Source organism: Fundulus heteroclitus, unplaced genomic scaffold (genome assembly GCF_011125445.2).
Source record: "Fundulus heteroclitus isolate FHET01 unplaced genomic scaffold, MU-UCD_Fhet_4.1 scaffold_63, whole genome shotgun sequence".
Classification (NCBI taxonomy): domain Eukaryota; kingdom Metazoa; phylum Chordata; class Actinopteri; order Cyprinodontiformes; family Fundulidae; genus Fundulus; species Fundulus heteroclitus.
The window spans coordinates 448,178-468,246 of NW_023397066.1; the positions used below are offsets into that span (position 1 = coordinate 448,178).

Consider the following 20,069-nt stretch of genomic DNA (forward strand, 5'->3'; position numbering starts at 1 on the left):
TTTTTTTAATTGTCCAGGCCTATCCTCCTAAACCTGTGAGGTGACTGATCCTGTAATAACCTGCTGCTGCGCTGTTTTCTCAGAGGTGGCGTCGGCTCATGCAGGTGGAGACTACGTGACTCTTTTATGACTCTTATTATTATTATTATTATTATTATTATTATTATTATTATTATTATTAAACACCATATAGTGTTGCTTACTTCAGTCACAACCTGTGGCGTCTCTGCATCAGGGGCCGGGCCCCAGCAGATGGCGCTGTGGAGCTCCATGTTCACACTAATCAGTGGGACAGGATCGTTCTTTATAGAGTAATGTTGTAAAAAGACAGATTCCCTTACCAATAAAATTCTGTTATAAACATTGTGTCTATATATCTAAGTCTGCATGACTACTAACAAACTCAGAAACTAAATCCTGCTGAGGAGTCTTAATGTCGGGGCCGGTCCACCACCGTTTGTTTAAATAATGAACATCTGGAATCACAGTGAGCATGCCCAGTAGGCTCTCAGTAGACAGCTGTGGGGCACAAATACTTCGGCCCCAAGCTGGGATCGACCAATCAGAACGCTGGAAATGCAGATGTTACGTTTACGTTCTGCTGGACAGTGTTATCTGTGATGTGAATCTTTTCTCTTCAATAAATTAACATTATTAGTGAGCCTTTATTTATAATTGCATATATAATTTTTTATTATGTTTAGCTTACATAAAATGGCATTTCTAGTGTTGGCTTTTGTTAATTTATCTGTTTAATTTAGCATTGATCAAAGTCAGGTTGTATTAATCACAGAAAAAGGAGTTGTTGCTAACAGGAGTTGAGTTTTTGTGTCCCACTGAACTCATCATGTCAGAGACGCCGCTGGTCACAACGCAGACCGCAAAACGATAAATATCCAGATAGCCAGAACAGCAGCAGAGATCATTTTAATAAGTAGTGAATCATTTAAAGCTCAGAGAAACATTTGAAGCTCAGAGAATCATTTAAAGCTCAACGAATCATTTTAATAATCAAAGAATCATTTAAAGCTCAGTGAATCATTTTAATAATCAGAGAATCATTTAAAACTCAAAGAATCGTTTTAATAATCAGAGAATCGTTTAAAGCTCAGAGAATCATTTAAAGCTCAGAAAATCATTTTAATAATCAGAGAATCATTTAAAGCTCAAAGAATCGTTTTAATAATCAGAGAATCGTTTAAAGCTCAGATAATTATATTAATAATCAGAGAATCGTTTTAATAATCACAACCAGGCTTGCTGTTTGACTTCAGATCCTAAATCTAATAAAGATTCTGATCCAGGTAGAAACGGCTTTCAGCTGCCATCCTGTGGCTCAGTCGGGTCACATCACACACCTGAGGCAGCCTGGGTGGAAAACCAGGTGTTGATGACGTCACTAAAGGTGAAGCGAACCCAACTTAATGTTCAGCAGCTTCAGAGGAGCCTTCAGACCATCACCATCATCAGTTGAAGCCTAACTCACAGCGGCGGGACGCACGCGCTGCACCTCACCACGGCAACTACAGAGGTTCTACTGAACCGAACCCGGAAGTAAGGAGACGGTTCTGATAAAAGCCCACTTACCCCTGGCTCCCTGTTCGCCATGCCGTTCTGTTAGAGACCCTAATGTCACGGGTGGTGACGTGTTTCCGTGTCCACCGGGGATCATGGGAAATGTAGTTTTATTTTTAAATAAAATTCAAAACAACCCTGTTTACATTGATCTCGTTCTTTTTAAGGGGGAAAAAAATAATCATATATGAGATAATATAATTTTAAACAATAAAACTTTTTGTTTTGGCCTGAATCACTCTCTGATCATCAAATTTTCATTTAAAAACACAAATAATCAACCAGTTAATCACTAATCTTAACGACCATTAAGAAATATAAAATATAAAACCCCTTAGAAGACAAATATACACATAGAAACCTAATATGTAAAATGTACATAAGTGAGACAGACAGCAAACCACTGCATCCACCTGTTAGAATAAAATTTAGGCTTTAAACAAAAAAATAAAAATACTGCAACTGTTTCATTTAGCAATGCATCCAACAGGACAAAACTAAAGAGTAAAATGTGATGTTTCATTACGATAAAGCATATATTATGGGTCATCTGACCACATCTTCACAGGAGAACCAGGAGATGTACGGCCGTAGAGTCAGAAAATCCTGGTTCCACCTTTTCAGAGGAGCTAGAGCCCACCGCACAACCTTTTTCACCCACAGGTATAAACTGTTAAAGCAAATATGCGCCTACCTGAAGAGTCCTAAATAATAACCAGGGGTTAAACTCGTGTCTGAGGTGGTAAACACGGCTGAAGACAAATTTAGCTTGGCTGTGTCCCCTCTGCACTAATCTAACTCAGGCCTATAAGTGTGCCGTAGTACAGGAGGAGGGAAATAAACTAAAATCCTGCTAAATGTTATTTATCAAGTTCTGAACCTAGAATGTTACATCATCCTGCTCTGAGCTGGTACTCTGGGACAAAATCTGGAAAAAACTTTGCTAAATGATGCTAAATTGCTAAATTTTTAATGTTGATTCTGTTGTGCCGTATGACTTATGAGTTTTTATCCTCAATAATCTTTATGAGACGTTCCAAAAAAATGATCATGACCTGGATGACTGAGAATCTTCACCAGCTTTATGAGAGGTCACGTTTATCCCACCTGGCCACATATAAGCAGCTTTTATAAAGTTTTGCAAACTAAGGTTGATGCATTGCAGCCAAAAGCAGCAGCTTAAATAGACTTCTCAGGACTAAACACTAATTAGAACAGGAATTATGACAAATGCTTTTAATGAACAACCCCCCCACAAAAAAAATACATGTTGGGACCAGCGATTAAAAACATGATAGGCAGGAAATAATAATAATAATAATAATAATAATAATAATAATAATAATAATAATAATAATAATAATAATAATAATAATAATAATACAAAAAAACACCACCACAATTTTTACTCAGAAACTTTGCAATGCGACCCTTTCTTAATAAATCGGTGTAAATAAAGATCAGACTTCAGTTTCCTCAGTTCTAGGCTGACTTTCTAAAGAAACCGTTTGATTTTGTAAATATAGATTGAATACATTGTTGTTATACTTAAACTCATAAAAGTCTTAAACACATCTCTCCTGCAGCCTTCATGCAGCGGGTCGGTGGAGGGTGTGATGCTGACCCTGTGCAGCAGGGGGCGGCAGAGCTGCGGCCCTGCAGCGCCCACCGGAACACCTGCCGCTAAAAACGGGTGTTTTCTGAGGGGAGTCTGGTGCTGACAGACTGACAGTCATTTCAGACCAGGCGGCTCTCTGTGCTTCATCTCTGGCCCGCTGAGGTTTAGACTTTGTTTTAGAAGCGAAACCTGATTGGATGATTCCTTAATCACGGTCTGGTTCCACTGAGGTCCAGAAGTGACCCGGTTTTACTGCAGGCGACCAAAGTTTTAAATCAATAAGACATTTAACTGTGATGATGGAACACAATGAAACATTTAACACCAACAGACTCTGGGTTTGGGTCCAGCTCCACAGATCAGCCCACAGGCCCATGACCGGTTCTGGTTCTGGGGGAGCTGCATCCATGACACCTGGTGGCCCCTGACCCTGTTGCTGGTTCTGCTACCACGGACCCCTTTGCAGTGTTGGAGATGTTCTGACCCAGTCATCAGAACAACATGATTCTTGTCCATCTGGACCTCCTAATCAGAACCATCCAGACCGGAGCTACTGCTGCCGTTGAAGGCCTTCTGGGCCGAGGCAGTGAGGAGTGGTTCTGCCGGCACCGGGCCCACTGGACCACCACTGGCCTGTCAAGGGTTGCTGTGAAGCCACTAATGGTGCTGCTGGCAGAATAAACTGGATCTCCCATTCAGGGTCCGACTGGACGGTGGGTCACTGAATCCACCTGTTTGTGGTTGAACTGTGATGGGATTAATTTAATTTCTGCTTAATTGGCTTAATTAGTGCCATGAGAGGATATTTACTGTAAATATGAATAAACAGCCACTGATCAACCAAATGGATGTGTCCAGATTTCCAGGCACAGAATTACATGAAGCACCAAATGGGAAAAGATGATAACTGTCCGAAATTATGAGCTAAGATGTAGAATTCAAATCAAAGAAATTAACATTTACTTATGTAAAATAGTAAAATAGTAAAATGTTTTTGGAGGAAGAAAATTTCAATAGTAAAAATCCTAATTGGCTCAACTGTTAGAAGTAATTTTCCTGAATTAATTAAATCAGCCGATTTTATTAAATGTTTATGAAAATTGTTTTAAAATATCGATAAAGCAGGAAAACTGTCAGGAACGGAGGAAAACTAAGAATTTCTTATTTTAGACGGAATTTAAACGGAGTCCGGGTTGTCAGCGTAACCTTCAACCTGCGCACGCAGCGCGGAGCTGCGGCTCGGTGACCGCCTGGTTCTGGATGGCTGGATCAGAACCTGGCGGTCCCGCTGGGCTGGGCTCAGCCAGGCGGGTGGTTCCGACGGTCCATGGCGGTCTGTGCGCCCCGCGGAGCCCAGGTCGCCTCCTGCTGCGCGCTGATTGGCTCACGCCTCAGTTCCTCCTGAGGAAATCACTCCTTTTATAGTTAAGGGCGCTGCGTGCCGCCGGTTTCCGGGTTTACTCTCACCCAGCATGTAGAGGAGGCGGGCCGCCGGGAGACACCTGGAGCACCGCGGGCACGTCGCGCCATCGATCCGCTCCGCACTCATCGGTCAGCGATCAGCCAAGGTGAGCGCGCCGGGGCCGGGGAGGGGGCCGGGGGAGGCGGCGGGGTCCGGGCCGCAGGGAGGAGAGGTGGGGGTTCGATCTCTGGGTGGATCCGCTCTGATCAGACATGTCAGGTCCTGCAGGAGGAGGATCTGCTGCCTGGCTGCAGGGCTCAGAGTTCTGCGGCACGGAGTCCCGGTTCGGCCCACAGCCGGTTGCTGCGCTCAGCTTAGATTGTTAGAATAAAAAGCTCCAGATCCAGGCTCCTCCCTGAGGGTTCGCGTCTGAGCCGCCCGCAGGACTCATTTCCGTTTTCTGCCTCAGCCTCAGAGCCGCCAGGCGGCGAGAAAAGGTCCAAAGATGAAGGTGCAGCGGCGCTGCTGGCGGTTCTGGACGGGGGCCCAGGCCCCCAGAGCAGAACCGCCTGTTTTAACAGCAGAACGCTGCAGACAAAACAGCTTCACCAGAACCGGATCAGCCTGGAAGCTGAGGTTCTGGCGGCTTCTCTTCTGCTTCTGTGACCCAAAACCATGAAAATGTGTAATAAAGGAGAACAGAACGGCCTCTGATTAATATCTGGTTAATATCTGGTTAATATCTGATTAATATCTGGTTAATATCCCAGTGCAGAGGTCAGGTAACGGCTGAATTCTCCTTTACTCTCCTGATATTCTTACTGCGTATAAAACAAAGACATGCAGCCTTTAACTGTTTCTCCAAAGGAAACAATCACATTATATCCTTAATATGAGAAATAATTTATAATTTAGGGCAGCAGGATATATCGGCATTAACTTGATTGTCGCCGATGATTTCCCTTTTATAATAGAAATGACGTAAAACTGGTCCGATTATTAACAAGCGATGTTAGTTTTCATGTTTCTGTTTGTGTTTGGGGGGGGGGGGGGGGGGGGACCAGAGGCTAGAGGAAACATGCGTCTGTAACGTCGTTATCGGCCATAAAAGCTTTATTAATATCGGATCTGGATACTGGCCCAGATTATTGGTGCTCCTGAATATTTCCTGCAGTTCTGGATCATACGCAGCATAACTCAGCATTGTTCATGTGGAACATCAGATTTCTGTTTCATATGTAGTCAAAGACAACGACCATCAGACCATCAGACCATCAGACTTCAGATAAAGATGTTTTATGGGACCAGAACCCGGCTAACAGGAAGTAAACACGGCTCGTCCTCTGGTCACGTTATCATCTGGAGATCCTGACTTTCTCGTTTATAGTGAATAAAAATGGCCGCTGCCGCTGGACCACCAATCAGGTGACTGGAGAACTCAGACAGGAACGTCCTGGTTTCTGTCCGCTACGGCTGACCTTCATGAAGCTGAAACATTTCTCATAATTCACACATGAACCACTGGAGGCATAAAAACATCTGATTGATCATCTGAGAAGGTCTGGAGGTCCTGAGTCCAGGCAGGATGGAGCCACAGCAGATCACTGGTGGAATGACTGGATGCCAACATGGAGGGAACCAGATGTTGGAGGGAACCAGATGTTTGAAGAGAACCAGATGTTAGAGGAGAACCAGATGTTAGAGGAGAACCAGATGTTGGAGGGAACCAGATGTTGGAGGAGAACCAGATGTTGGAAGAGAACCAGATGTTGGAGGGAACCAGATGTTGGAGGAGAACCAGATGTTGGAAGAGAACCAGATGTTGGAGGACACCAGATGATGTTGGAGAACTAGATGATAGAGAAATGTCCACTTATCTTCTGAAAACAAACGGGGAGACCTCCTGGTTCTGCGTTCGCACTAAACGAGCTCAGGAGTGCCGTTAAAATGTTCCGTGGACCTCGGCGAGGCTGTTCCTCAGAACCTCAGCTCGTTCTGCTGACTTAGAACCCGTTCTGTTGGGAAAGCAGCTGCTGCTGAAAACCGTCAGAACTTCCTGCCGGGTTCTGAGCTGGTTCTGGTCCAGATCTCCGTTTTGATGAAGGCACCAGAACATCATCCCATCGTGTTCTGTTCTCTGAACGTCTGGCGCTGCAGCTCAGCATCTCTGGACTCTTCTCAGTAAAACCCAGAATCACAGAACCTTTTAGAACGTAATAATGGTTTATCTGAGCAGAACCAGAACTTTGGGCTTAACTGGAGACGTTCTGCCTGCAGGCGGCTTCCTTCAGCTCGGTTCCTGAATGGAACGCGGCCCATTTTACCCACAATCCTGAGCAGTGTTCTGACCCGGTGCCGAGCGCCAGAACCACACAAACCGTCCGGCCCAAGCAGGTGTATGAAGGCCCGGTAGAACCACCTCTGTGGGTCAGGAATGGTTCTGCTTCCAGGCACAGAGTCCGGTTCTGGAACCTCATCGCTAACATGAAGATTTATAAAAAAAAGTCAAAGCCTGAGTTTCTGAGTTCTGGACCCGATGAGCTTAAAGCGGGTCGTCAGGTTCTGAGTTCTGGTCCATAAACGTTTTTATCTCAGATGCACAACCTAAAGAACGCAGTCTTGGCCGGACAGAACCGACCCGTGACCCGGTCTGTGGAGTTTGGGCTTCAACTCCAGATTTATTCAGAAAGTTTCACATTTCCTTCCTTTAAAGGTAGATTGAGTCATGAATCAAAGTCTCCGACTTTAAACGGGTCGGTTCTGAGAAGAAAAGCTGCTGATCTCAGATGAACAGAACCAGGCTGACAGTCTGATGAAACCCAAACTTTGTTCAGAACCACCTGAGAACCTCGTTTGAGTGCAGAACCAAACTGATCCGAACTGATCCGAACAGAACCAAACTGATCCGAACTGATCCGAACAGAACCAAACTGATCCGAACTGATCCGAACAGAACTGAACAGAACGGAACTGATCCGAACAGAACCAAACTGATCCGAACTGATCCGAACAGAACTGAACAGAACGGAACTGATCCGAACAGATCCGAACTGATCCAAACTGATCAGAACAGATCCGAACTGATCCAAACTGATCAGAACAGAACCGAACTGATCCAAACTGATCCGAACAGAACCGAACAGACCAGATGCAGGAACAGCTTCTGCTCCGTCTTCCTTTCCTCAGATTTCTGCTGTTTTCATTTTTCTCTGTTCTAAATGATTCAGTCAGTCCAAACAAACCGGTTCTGCTGGGGAAAAGTAATGACACCCTAAACTCCATCACTGGTTGTTCTAGTGTTTCTGGTAGCTGGTTCTGAGCGGGTTCTGAGCGGGTTCTGAGCCTCTAACTGTAGTTGGTTTGATCCCCCCTGCCTTACAGAAATGATTTAATTCAGGCAGATTTGAGGATTTTCCTGTTTTAGGTCAGGTTTTAGGTCCAGACTTTGACTAGGCCGCTCCTAAACCGCCGGTTTATGTTTGCAAACCCGGTCAGACGAGGACTTGTTGGTGTTCATTGGGTCATTGTTCTGCTGCAGAACCCTAATGAGGTCCACAGGTTATCCTGCCCAACATCACGGGCCTCGGTGTTCTTTTGGGTCAGCAGCGGTTCTGAGTTTGGACCTCTCTGATGGAGGCCGGTTCTGCCCAGTCCTTCTTTCTCATTGATGGATCCTGACTCTAACTGATCCTAACTTGATGAGCTCTTGGGTCGGTTCTGGTAGCTCCACCGCTCCCAGGAAGGTTCTCCACTGTTCTGTGTGTTCTCCATCAGGTGGTGGTGGTTCTCTCTGTGGTTCTGTGGTCCTTATGAAGGACTCTGGTTCCAGACTTTGCTCCAGTCTTTGGATCAGGAGATGATGATCCTTTAGCCTGCTTCATGTTGTCAGACGGGTTCTGTTTGAGGGGAACCAGGGTTCTGCGGGTCAGGCAGTGGTCCGGCCGGGTCAGTGAGGGAAACTGGACTCGACTTTCCAGGGAAATGTGGTTCCTCGCTGTTGAGTCATGATTTAACAGAGGAGGCGAGGTTTAGTTAGAACTTTTTTCATTTGATGAATTAAATCGTCGGTTCTTTAACGATTTGAAGGCTTGACACAGAAAGCCTTCAGTGACTACATGGCTTCCTGCTCCAGAACCAGTTTCAGGTCCAGCAGCCGACGGTGCTGATGGATGACGGGTTCCTGAGGTTCTCCAGAGTCCAGCGTGGACGGCCTGATCCCACCCAGAGGACGGTTCCTCAGCCGGGCCTCTGCTCTCTGCACACCGAGGGTTCCTCTCTTCTGTACAATCAGAAATCTGGTTTCTCTGCGGTTCTCCAGCTGCGGGACGAAGCTGTGCCGAGGTTCCCCGTGTAGAGTTCTCCTGCTGAGGCCTGCAGGGATCGTTCCTTTGGATGAAAACCCACGGAACACGGAGGAACGCTGCAGGATGTTCAGCAGAGGTTTCAGGCTCTGAGGCGGCTGCTGCACGACCATGCTGCCACCAGCGTGTTGCCACCAGCGCAGAGCTTCAGTGGCAACTTCTGTTCAGGAGGTGTGAGGATGGGCGGGTCGTCCAGAACTTCTGAGGATCTACGGTGAGAACTGTGTGGATCTGAGCTGTCTCGCTTCTGATCCCAGAACCACGTCTGAAGGATCAGAACGTTGAAGTGTTGGACCTCCCCGTATCTGTAGAACCTGTAGAACCTGCAGAACCCGCGGTCCACGGCTCTGCTCCTCCTAAGCAGATGAAGCCTTTATGACGAGGCTGACGGCACGACGCCTCATCGCCTGGAGCAATGAATTCTGGGTAGACGCTGGCTTCTCAGCCAACAAAGGCTCCATTCTGCAGGAGTTCTTTGCTTTTCTCTCATTTTCTCTGTTTAACTAGGACAGAAGCAGCTCTTTAGTCTAACCAGAACTCAGCAGAACCTTCTGCTTTGTGTCGGTCAGCCGGCGGAGGAATCCGTCCGCAGACGAGCTCGACGTCAGGAGCTGACAGAAAACCAGCGTGGGCTGGTTTGTAATCTGCTGATTGGTGGAGAAAAAGGAGAAAGAGCGCAGAACGCAGAACGAGATCCATTTAGGGAAGTAAGAGTCGATTTAAACTGTTCAGAGCTGGAGATGAATGCCAACACTTTTCTTTTAGTTCAGCTCAAACGTCCAGCAGGAGTCAGATTCACTCATCTTTAGGTATAAAAAGGTTCTAAAATCAAACCTTAAAGACGTTTTTCTGAAGGAACATTTGACTGAAATGAATCTGAGTTTAGAGCCGTTGTTCCTTTAGAGCGTAGAACTACGTCTGCGGATCCTTTAAGGCGTCACTAAATCGTTCTGGGTTGTGCTTCTATGCAGATGACGGCGTGTTTACTGGAAGCGTCTGTGAGCGGACCGGCGGGTTCTAAAAGCCCGGCTGTGTTCTGTCTGCTGACGCTGGTACCTGACCTTAGCTCAGTCTGTTTTACTTCCTGTTTTAAATTTAGGCCAAACTTTCAGAGCCGCTGCTGCTGCTTCCTCTTTTCTCCGTTTTTAACACCAAGGCGTCGCTTCCACTTCAGCTGTCAGCCACAAACTGCCAAACGTCGGCCGGTAAACTCTGCAGCACAAAGCCTGAATCTATTCTGGCGCCGCTAGAACGTTCTGCAGTTCTGCTGCGTGACTTCTCCTTTAACGCAGCGCCGCCTCGGTTCCTGACTGGGTCACAGTTTATCACAGACCTGCGCCTTAATGCAGCACAAAGGCCGTCAACATGAACGCTGAGGATTAGAACTAGAACACTAGTCAGTGCTGCCGTTAGATAATGGTTCTAAGCAGAACCTGGAGGTAATTTACAGCTTCCTCAGTCACTGATCACAGAGACTTTCTGCCCTTTATTACACTTTAAAATGTGGTGAATCCATTTAGAACTCTGTAAAATGAGGTGGAGAACGCGTGGATCCACAGAATGAGGATAAAGTCTGATCAGACTCAGATTATTGTCGTAGAACCAGGTTCTCCCTGCAGCTGCATGCTGGCGCTCAGAAAGTGAAAGCTGCCATCGTTACTGGAGCAGAGTTAGCATCAGTGTTTTCACAATTATCACGTGTTCTAAGAACCAGGCTGAACCCGGGAGCCGCCGACTCTCTGGACACGGTTCTGAAGAAGGCCCGGCAGGAACCGGACCTGTGGAACCGGACCTGTGGAGCCGGACCTGTAGAACCGGACCTGTGGAACCGGACCAGTGGAGCCGGACCTGTGGAGCCAGACCTGTGGAACCGGACCTGTGGAACTGGACCTGTAGAACCGGACCTGTGGAGCCGGACCTGTGGAACCGGACCAGTGGAGCCGGACCTGTAGAACCGGACCTGTGGAACCGGACCTGTGGAACCGGACCTGTAGAACCGGACCTGTGGAGCCGCTCAGGAGTCCAGTCGTCCTGAGGAGCTGCTGCTCATCTGTCTGTCAGCACGTCTGACTTTAATGTTACCTTAGTGTAGGAAAATATATAAAATATATAAACCTGAGAGTAAAGACGACATGTTGGTCACTTTTCTCTGACAATAAAAGTATTCATCCCTTAACTTTCTACCCATTTGTTGCATCCAGCCTGTAATTAATCTAGTTTTATGTGATGAATCTGAACAGTCTGGTTGTCAGCGTGTGGCCCGGGGCCCATTTGTGGCCCCAGGACTGATTCTGTGGGTCACCAGCACAGGTTGATGCAGACAGAGACTTTTTATTATTTTTAATTAACACAGAATATTTACAGACAAGTTAAAATGTTCTTGGAATTGAAGATGTTTGTTTTAACACAAAGTTTTCATCTTTTAAGAACCGAACGTTTGACTTTTCTCTTTAATCTTCTAGTAAATTATTTATCCGTTGACTTTAGGGCACAAAAGTCTGCATTAGAGTTAATTCATCAGATAAACTTAGCTAAACTTATAAAAACTGGTATTACTGATATTAAATACACTCTATTTTATTTGTCAGAATGATCAAACTGGATGAGCATGTTGTGATTAATTAAACCTGCTCTGGGTGATTTAAACTAAACCTGACTGTGATAATTACTGCGGGGCCTCGGTCCTCTGGGGGCCGCGTTCTCCAGCCGTTCTCTGAGTAAAGCCTCTCTGCTTGTGTCGGCAGCATGGGGAACCTGATCAAGGTGTTAACGCGAGACATCGACAACAACGCTGGAAACTTCTTCCTGGACTTTGAAAGTAAGACTTTCACTGAAATCCCGTTTCCTGTCCGGGTTTCTGGTCCAGCAGCCTGCTGACGGTGAATCGTCCTTTAACTCGCCGGTTAACCCTGACTGGTTTGTTTCAGACGCGCAGCCTTCAGAGTCAGAGACCGAGGTGTGGGAGAAGGTGAACCAGGTGCTGACGGAGGCCAAGGTCATCCTGGACGACCTGCAGACGTATAAAGGAGCGGGAGAGGAGATACGACAGGTGAGCCGGCTCTGATGGATCTGGACACGTCTACAGAAGACGCACGCAGCTCAAACAGCCGGTTAGCTGGTTAAAAACGGTAGACGGAGGCAGTGGAGCAGCTTTCTGGGTTGGTTTAACCATCATGGAAACGTGCCGCTGCGGCACACATGCACAGAGAACCAGGAAGAGAGAGAATAAACATTTTAATATGCAACCACTTTGACATAGCTGTCACAATACACAGGCTCTTATTTTGAAAGTCTCTCCTTGTTTTCAGGCCATCCAGAATCCTAATGTGGAGGGAGTCCAGGACAAGGCCTGGGCCGCCGTGGTTCCTCTGGTCACCAAGCTGAAAACCTTCTACGAGTTCTCCCAGAAACTGGGTGAGGTGCTTCTCTCCGTTAGCGCTGGAGTTAAAATGCGGATCCAGTCAGCCGAGAGTTAAAACACGCTGGTGCAGACCTTTCACACGGCGCCATAACGCCTGTCCACGCCTCTCCCTCAGAGTCCAGCCTGCACTGCCTCCTGGACGTTCTCACCACCACAGACTCCACCCCCACTCAGCATCTGGAGCAGAAGCAGGCGATGGCCCGTCAGTTCGCCCACATCCTGCACTTCACGCTGCGCTTCGATGAGCTCAAGGTCCGCTCACGCTTCTTCAGCTCCGCCTCCCCACCATAGTCTTCCTCAGGGTCTCCTCCTCTTCACCGTCTTTCCTCTGATTATGGTTTCAGATGACGAACCCCGCCATCCAGAACGACTTCAGCTACTACCGGCGAACCATCAGCCGCATGCGCATCAACAACGTGTCGGTAAGAAGGTCAAAATAATCCGTCTGAACAGGAGCTGGACATGAAAATACCTGCACACCTTTAGATTTCAATTTTATTTCTATAGCTCCAATTAACATCACATCATCTCAGTTCTCTTTCCAAAGTCAGACTCCATCAGATCCTCCAGGTTGGTGAGAAAGTTTCCTCTCTAAGGAAACCCAGCAGGTTGCATCAAGTCTCTCCAAGCAGCATTCACTCCTCCTGAAAGAGCGTAGAGCCACAGTGGACAGTCGTCTGCATTGTTGATGGCTTTGCAGCAATCCCTCATACTGAGCATGCATGAAGCGACAGTGGAGAGGAAAACTCCCCTTTAACAGGGAGGAGAACCTCCAGCAGAACCAGAACCAGGCTCAGTGTGAACGCTCATCTGCCTCCACCCACTGGGGCTTAGAGAAGACAGAGCAGAGACACAGAAAGCACAGAAGCTCACATTGACCCAGGAGTACTTTCTATGGTAGAGAAGACAGAGCAGAGACACAGAAAGCTCAGAAGCTCACATTGACCCAGGAGTACTTTCTATGGTAGAGAAGACAGAGCAGAGACACAGAAAGCTCAGAAGCTCACATTGACCCAGGAGTACTTTCTATGTTAGAGAAGACAGAGCAGAGACACAGAAAGCACAGAAGCACACATTGACCCAGGAGTACTTTCTATGGTAGTCTGAGAGCGAAGTGCTCTGTTAGGAACATACGGGGTAATCAGAGCTCTGATATATGATGGAGCTTGATTATTAAGGGCTTTATACGTTAGAATAAGAATTTTAAATTCTATTCTTGATTTAACAGGAAGCCAATGAAGGGAAGCTAAAACAGGAGAAATATGATCCCTCTTGTTGATTTTCATCAGAACTCTTGCTGCAGCATTTTGGATCAGCTGAAGGCTTTGAACTGCATTTTGTGGAATTCCTGATAGTAAAGAATTACAATAGTCCAGCCTTGAAGTAACAAATGCATGGACTAGTTTTTCAGCATCACTCCTGGACAGAATGTTTCTAATTTTGGCGATATTCCGGAGGTGAAAAAAGGAAACTCTGGAAACCTGTTTAATATGGGATTTAAATGACATGTCTTGGTAAAAAATAACACCAAGATTTTTAACTTTATTACCAGAGGCCAGGTTAATGCCACCCAGATTAAGTGATTGGTTAAGAAGTTTATTTTTTGAAGACTCTGGCCCAAAGACTACAACTTCTGTCTTGTCAGAATTTAGATGCAGGAAATTTAAAGTCATCCAGCTTTTGATGTCATCAAGACATGACTGCAGTCGAAGTAACTGATTGGATTCATCAGGATTTATGGATAAATATAGCTGAGTGTCATCAGCATAACAGTGGAAATTAATCCCATGCTGTCTGATAATTTTGCCTATCGGAAGCATATATATAGTAAATAGAATTGGTCCAAGGACTGAACCCTGTGGTACTCCACAGGTGACCCTAGAGTTTGAGGAAGATTTATTATTAACATGAACAAACTGGAATCTGTCCGACAGATAAGATTTAAACCAGCCTAATGCTTTCCCCTTAATCCCTACAGTATGTTCAAGTCTTTGTAGGAGAATATTGTGATCAACTGTATCAAATGCAGCACTGAGATCTAACAGGACAAGTACAGACACAAGTCCATTATCTGAGGCCATGAGAATATCATTAGTGACCTTCACCAGAGCCGTTTTTTGACCTTTATTGTTTATTTAATCGTGTTATTGCTTTCTGCTTTCATTATAGCAGTTTTATCCTGTATTTTTATTCACCTGTGAAGCCCTTTGGTTGGCTTCATAAACACAGTTTTGATTTATTTTGATGGATTTATTCTTTTAGACTCTCGTTTTTTTGTTATCTTCTATAACATCCTCTAAGTTAGAAGAAGGAAGCACCAGACTCCTGATAATAGCCTGTGATCTAAATTAGTCCCACTTCTACTTAAAATACTCTATGCTAATGACCAATATTTCTATTTTCCTTATGAGCCTGTTGAATTTGGTGCGCCACAAGAGTGAGTCCTCTGTTGTTTTTTATTTTTCTGTTAACAGCCGATCTGTTTCTATGCTGCTGTCCCCTTCATGTCCGGCCCTTTAAATCTAACAGGTGCTCTTACAGTTTGTCACGCGGTTCTGAATGACCTAAGGTGCAATAAATGAAATAAGTGGGAAAACTTTAAACCATTCAGTTCTGCTGGTTCTGTTGCTGAAATCCAAGCTAACTTTTTTCTTCCCGGCTCAAAGTGCAGCAGAACCGATCAGAACTTCTCCGTTTCAGAGGTTACTGCCTCGTTAATTTGAGTCGTCCACCGTTCTTCTCTGTGAAAACATTATTGTTGTTGTTCTGACGGGTTCCTGGGTTCTGTAATGCTAGCCTGCTTTCTCTGCCCTTTCTCAGTCAGATCCGGGCAGCGAGGTCAACAACGAGCTGGCCAATCGGATGTCTCTGTTCTACGCCAGCGCCACGCCCATGCTGAAGACGCTGAGCGACGCCACGTCCAAGTTTGTGGCAGATGTGAGTCCATCTTTTCGTTTTCACCTCCCTGGTTCTGTCGCTCAGCTCCGATACCGGGTCACACCTGCAGAACCGCTCCAACGCTGCAGAGGAAATGTTTGGGATGAGGTTTTTATCCTTATTAGACACGTTTAGTTTTAAAAACCATTCCAGCAGAAAAACGGCGCCGGTCGCTGGCAGGTGATACGTTTTTTATCATTTTTATACAAAAGCCTGAGAGAAATTTTACATAATTAAAAATGTCTAATGCCAATTCAATATTTTTAGAAATTAAACTGTAAACTAGCGATAATTAATCAGCTTTTAAAGTGTTCAGCATGCACATATCTGCTCATTTTTATGTTAATCTAAGTAAAAGTCAGTTTTCAGATTTTTCCTCGCAGGGTTCATGAATGATGGCGTGTCCAACAGACATGTTCCCTTTTTAAAGGTTATGAAGCCAGTTTTTACTTTTTTTAAATGTAAACGTCTCCAATAGGACTTTTTAAAATTATTTTCTAAGCTTTCTGTAATATGTTTGACAGCATCTCATTAATAGTCCACTTAATGTAACATTTGTTTCCTTAAAAGGGAGAAAACTCTTTATTTTTATTAGTTCCCTCAGTCTGAATTAAATTAATATTGTTTTAACTTATCTTTTAAATCAGGATTATCATGTGTAAATATTTACTCAGGCTGTTCATGTCTAATTCAGATGTCGACGCGTGAAATAGTTCTGAGTGACAATCATCAGGAGGAAAAGATATTGAAGCTTGAAATGATAAATTGTTCAGTTTTTAGGTGTTTTTATTAATTATTAACAAATGTGAGGAATAGAGGACGTTAGTTTGTGCTTGTGGGTCTTTTACATGCGAGGAAGGTTTTAGTGTCTGAATGGCAGCAGCAGGGGTTTCTCACCCCACCAGCAGGGGGCGCACCTGTCCTGTTTGCCTCCAGCTGTTTAAACAGCAGCATCTCTGTTTTCTGAGGGATGCTGGTCCCATTGGTGCGTCACCGTCTCTTAGCAGCTGTTTCAGGTCCAGGCAGGGATGTCCTGAGTAGCTCCACTACTGGATCAGAACGGCGACGCCTCACCACGGTGTGCTGCTAGAGTCATAAAACTATAAAACACTGAGAAAAGCCACCCGCTCCTGTGAGATCAGTCATTAAAGAGCCGCCGTGACGACTTCTCCTGAAGAGAGGCGGCTCTGCGGGGAGGACTGGACCTCAGTGGCGACAGACGATCAGATCAGGTTCTGTTGGGCATGTCCGGTCCGGCCCGGCCACAGGAGGCACATTCTGAACGGCTTTAATTAGAAATTTATATATTTAGAGAAAACGTCGGCCTTCTCCTTCCCGCTCATTTAAGACAGAAGTAAAGTTCAACATTGTTAACGAGATTCGGCCAATTAACCCTGGGCTCAGCCTGCAGGTCTCTGCTGTCAGGGACTTTTATTCAGAAATGTAGAAACTAAACACAGTCTGACTGAATTTAAACGCTTTTACTCACTGAAGCCTGTAAATTAGTCCCTTTATTTATGACCTTTCATTTTGGACAACTTTGGAGATGCTCAACTTCCTGTTTAGTTTTCATATTTTGTCCCATTGGCCGGTTTATCTGCTCCTTTTTCCATTTGTCTGCCTCTTTTTCTTACTGGTCAGAGGTAAAGTCAGCTGACCCAGCCTGCATCAGGACCAGGAAGAGGGAAACATGCTATGACCAGAGATTTCATTTAATATTAAATCAAATAACGGAAATTAGATTCTAATTAATTCATATTGTAATTAACCGATGAGTGAAGGTTTAGGCCCAAATGTTTGTTCCTGCGTTTCAATAATAACACTTCAGGTTATTCATAAATGAATTATTTTATTTATTAATTAGGACGATAACTGATGGTAGAAATACTCTGACATCATCCATCCCTCCCTCCCTCCATCCATCCATCCCTCCATCCATCGCCATAACAAGCCAATAGACCCGTAGAGTCGCCCCCTGCTGATGGCGAGCCTGTACTGCAGCCATAAAACCTCAAACTGTTGGTTCCACTGTGTGTAAAAAGCGTCGGCTTGGTTGGTTCATGCGGGTCGGTACCAAACATGAAGACAGAACCGTTTTGACCCATTGGGACAGTTGGGTCGGGGGGCTGACCAGCAGGGGGTGAGCAGAGGGAGCTGCTGGGTTCTGGTCGTAACGGTTCTGCTTTATACGTGCAGAACCCTGAGGTTCCGATTGAGAACACCACCGTCTGCTTGAGCACGATGGCCTGCGTGTGCAAAGTGATGCTGGAAACGCCGTGAGTCCTGAACGCACCATCATCATCAGCATCACCTGCCCAGGTGTGCCTGTGACGCAGAGCCCTGACCCCGCTGTGTTTGCAGGGAGTACCGAACGCGCTTCGCCAGCGAGGAGACGGTTCTGTTCTGCCTCCGCGTCATGGTCGGCGTCATCATCCTGTACGACCACGTCCATCCAGCCGGCGCCTTCGTCAAGACCTCCAACATAGACGTAGGTTGTTTGGGTCGGGCAGCAGAACCGGGCAGCAGAACCGGGCAGCAGAACCGGGCAGCAGAACCGGGCAGAACCTCCCGGTCCGAGCTGCTTCCTGCCTGTTCTGATGTTTTAGCTGCAGAGAGTTAGTGACGTGTTGTTGTTTCCAGATGAAGGGCTGCATCAAGGTGCTGAAGGAGCAGCCGCCCAGCAGCGTGGAGGGGCTGCTCAACGCCCTCAGGTGGGGGACTGCGTCCATTCACCCGTTCATCTATTCACCTGTTCATCTGTTCATCTGTTCACCCGTTCACCTGTTCATCTGTTCATCTGTTCACCTGTTCATCTATTCATCTGTTTACCCCTTTACCTGTTCATCCCTTCATCTGTTCACCCATTCATCTATTCACCTGTTCATCTGTTCACCCGTTCATCTGTTCATCCATTCATCTGTTCATCTATTCATCTGTTCATCCATTCATCCATTTATCTGTTCATCTATTCATCTATTCATCTGTTCATCTGTTCACCTGTTCACCCCTTCATCTGTTCATCTATTCATCTACTCATCTGTTCATCTGTTCATCCGTTCATCTGTTCACCTGTTCATCTGTTCACCCGTTCATCTGTTCATCCATTCATCTGTTCATCTATTCATCTGTTCATCCATTCATCCATTTATCTGTTCATCTATTCATCTATTCATCTGTTCATCTGTTCACCTGTTCACCCCTTCATCTGTTCATCTATTCATCTACTCATCTGTTTACCTGTTCATCTGTTTACCCATTCATCTGCTCACCCGTTCATGCAACCATCCATCCATCCATCCATCCATCATTAGTTCATCCATCCATCCATCCACTCACTCATCAGCCCACCCATTTATCTGTTCATCCCTCCCTCCCTCCATCCATCTGTCCCCTCATCCATCCATCCATCCATCCATCCATCCATCCATCCATCCATCCATAGTTCATCCATCCATTAATTAGTCTATTTATGTGTTCATCTTTCCATCCCTCCCTCCAGAAGCTCACCAGAGTCAGACCTTCTTCTTCTTCTTCTCCTCCTGCAGGTACACGACTAAACATCTGAACGATGAGACTACCTCCAAGCAGATCAAAAACATGCTGCAGGCCAATTAAGGTCTTCTCCAGCTCTGAGCGGCGAGAAGGTCCAGCCTTCAGAAGAACTACTGAACAAAACTTCAGTTGTTTTACTTTGTAATGTTTTGGTTTTTATTGTAAGTTCAAAAAATGATGTTTTTGTTGTCAAAAGAAGGGACAAAGATCAGTGTTTGCAGTCAGGTTTCCCTGCCCCCTGGTGGACATCTCTGGTATTACATGAGCCCTTTAGAAAACGACGCTGGACGTACAAACACTGGAGGCAGAGCAGCTTGCGCCCCCTGATGGCTGCGGTGATTATTACAACTACTAACGGCTTGCTTATTTTCTCATCTGTTAATGTCTGAAACATATTCACTGACAAACTCTCTTGAACTTGGCGCAGTCTTGGTTGTCGCACTGAGCAGAACCTTCGATCTGACGGACGGTGTGACGCAGCCAGCCGTCCGTCTAAAGCGGTCAGGGGTCCGTTTGATAAAATAATTATAATAATTCAGAAAGATAAAAGCTAAAACTGATCCTGATTGTGGATGAAGACGAAGCGTCATATCTGGTCATTTAGTTTATAGATGCGACTCGTTACCGTCTCCCTCGTCCACTGGAGCACCCAGAGAGGGAAGGGTTAAATCTCTGCTTCAGCTCCTCTGACCGTTTTAATTCAGTTCTCAGCCTCCTGCAGCCAGCCGGTTTCTCTGTGAGCAGAAACCAGCAGCTTTTCAGCGCGTTCACTCAGAGCCACTGAGACGACTCCCATGCAGGTTCTCCACCCAACGTTCAGCTGATGTTTCTGCTGTGAGGCTGCTGCAGCAGTCAGGGAGTCCGCCTGCACCAGCCTTCCTGCACGCCTGGGTCCAAACATTTCATAGCTTAGCTTTCTGCTGGAGGTGGACTCTTCTGCCTCCAAATAATCCCAAACGATGAGCTGAAAGAACCACTGTGATGATGATGATGATGATGATGATGATGATGATGATGATGCGGTACGGACGTGAGGAAGGTCCTCTGACTGATGTGGGTTTTTACGTTGTCCATGGCGTTTGTTGTGAGCTTTAACTTTTCCTCGTGTGTCGACGCTGCAGCTTCAGGGCCTGAATGGCATTAATTGTTTTTAATGATGTGTGTCGGCCAAATTAAATTTTTACGTTTTTAATAAAACAAAAA

At 45.8% G+C, this 20,069-nt stretch overlaps 1 protein-coding gene across 1 annotated transcript; it reads left to right on the forward strand.

Moving 5' to 3' along the window:
- The first annotated feature begins 4,305 nt into the window (after nucleotides 1-4,305).
- LOC105921670 (CYFIP-related Rac1 interactor B) lies at nucleotides 4,306-20,069 on the forward strand. The gene is made up of 11 exons (XM_036133530.1): nucleotides 4,306-4,761; nucleotides 11,701-11,774; nucleotides 11,884-12,005; nucleotides 12,265-12,370; nucleotides 12,493-12,629; nucleotides 12,722-12,799; nucleotides 15,198-15,314; nucleotides 17,511-17,590; nucleotides 17,676-17,802; nucleotides 17,955-18,025; nucleotides 18,860-20,069. The coding sequence occupies exons 2-11, from the start codon at nucleotides 11,702-11,704 to the stop codon at nucleotides 18,927-18,929; spliced, it is 981 nt and encodes a 326-aa protein (XP_035989423.1). The 5' UTR covers nucleotides 4,306-4,761; nucleotide 11,701; the 3' UTR covers nucleotides 18,930-20,069.

Coding starts and splice junctions, on each gene's coding strand:
- LOC105921670 (XM_036133530.1), top strand. CDS start 11,702: ATGGGGAACCTGATCAAGGTGTTAACGCGAGACATCGACAACAACGCT. Junction 11,775..11,883: donor CTTCTTCCTGGACTTTGAAA/GTAAGACTTTCA, acceptor GGTTTGTTTCAG/ACGCGCAGCCTTCAGAGTCA. Junction 17,591..17,675: donor AAAGTGATGCTGGAAACGCC/GTGAGTCCTGAA, acceptor CTGTGTTTGCAG/GGAGTACCGAACGCGCTTCG.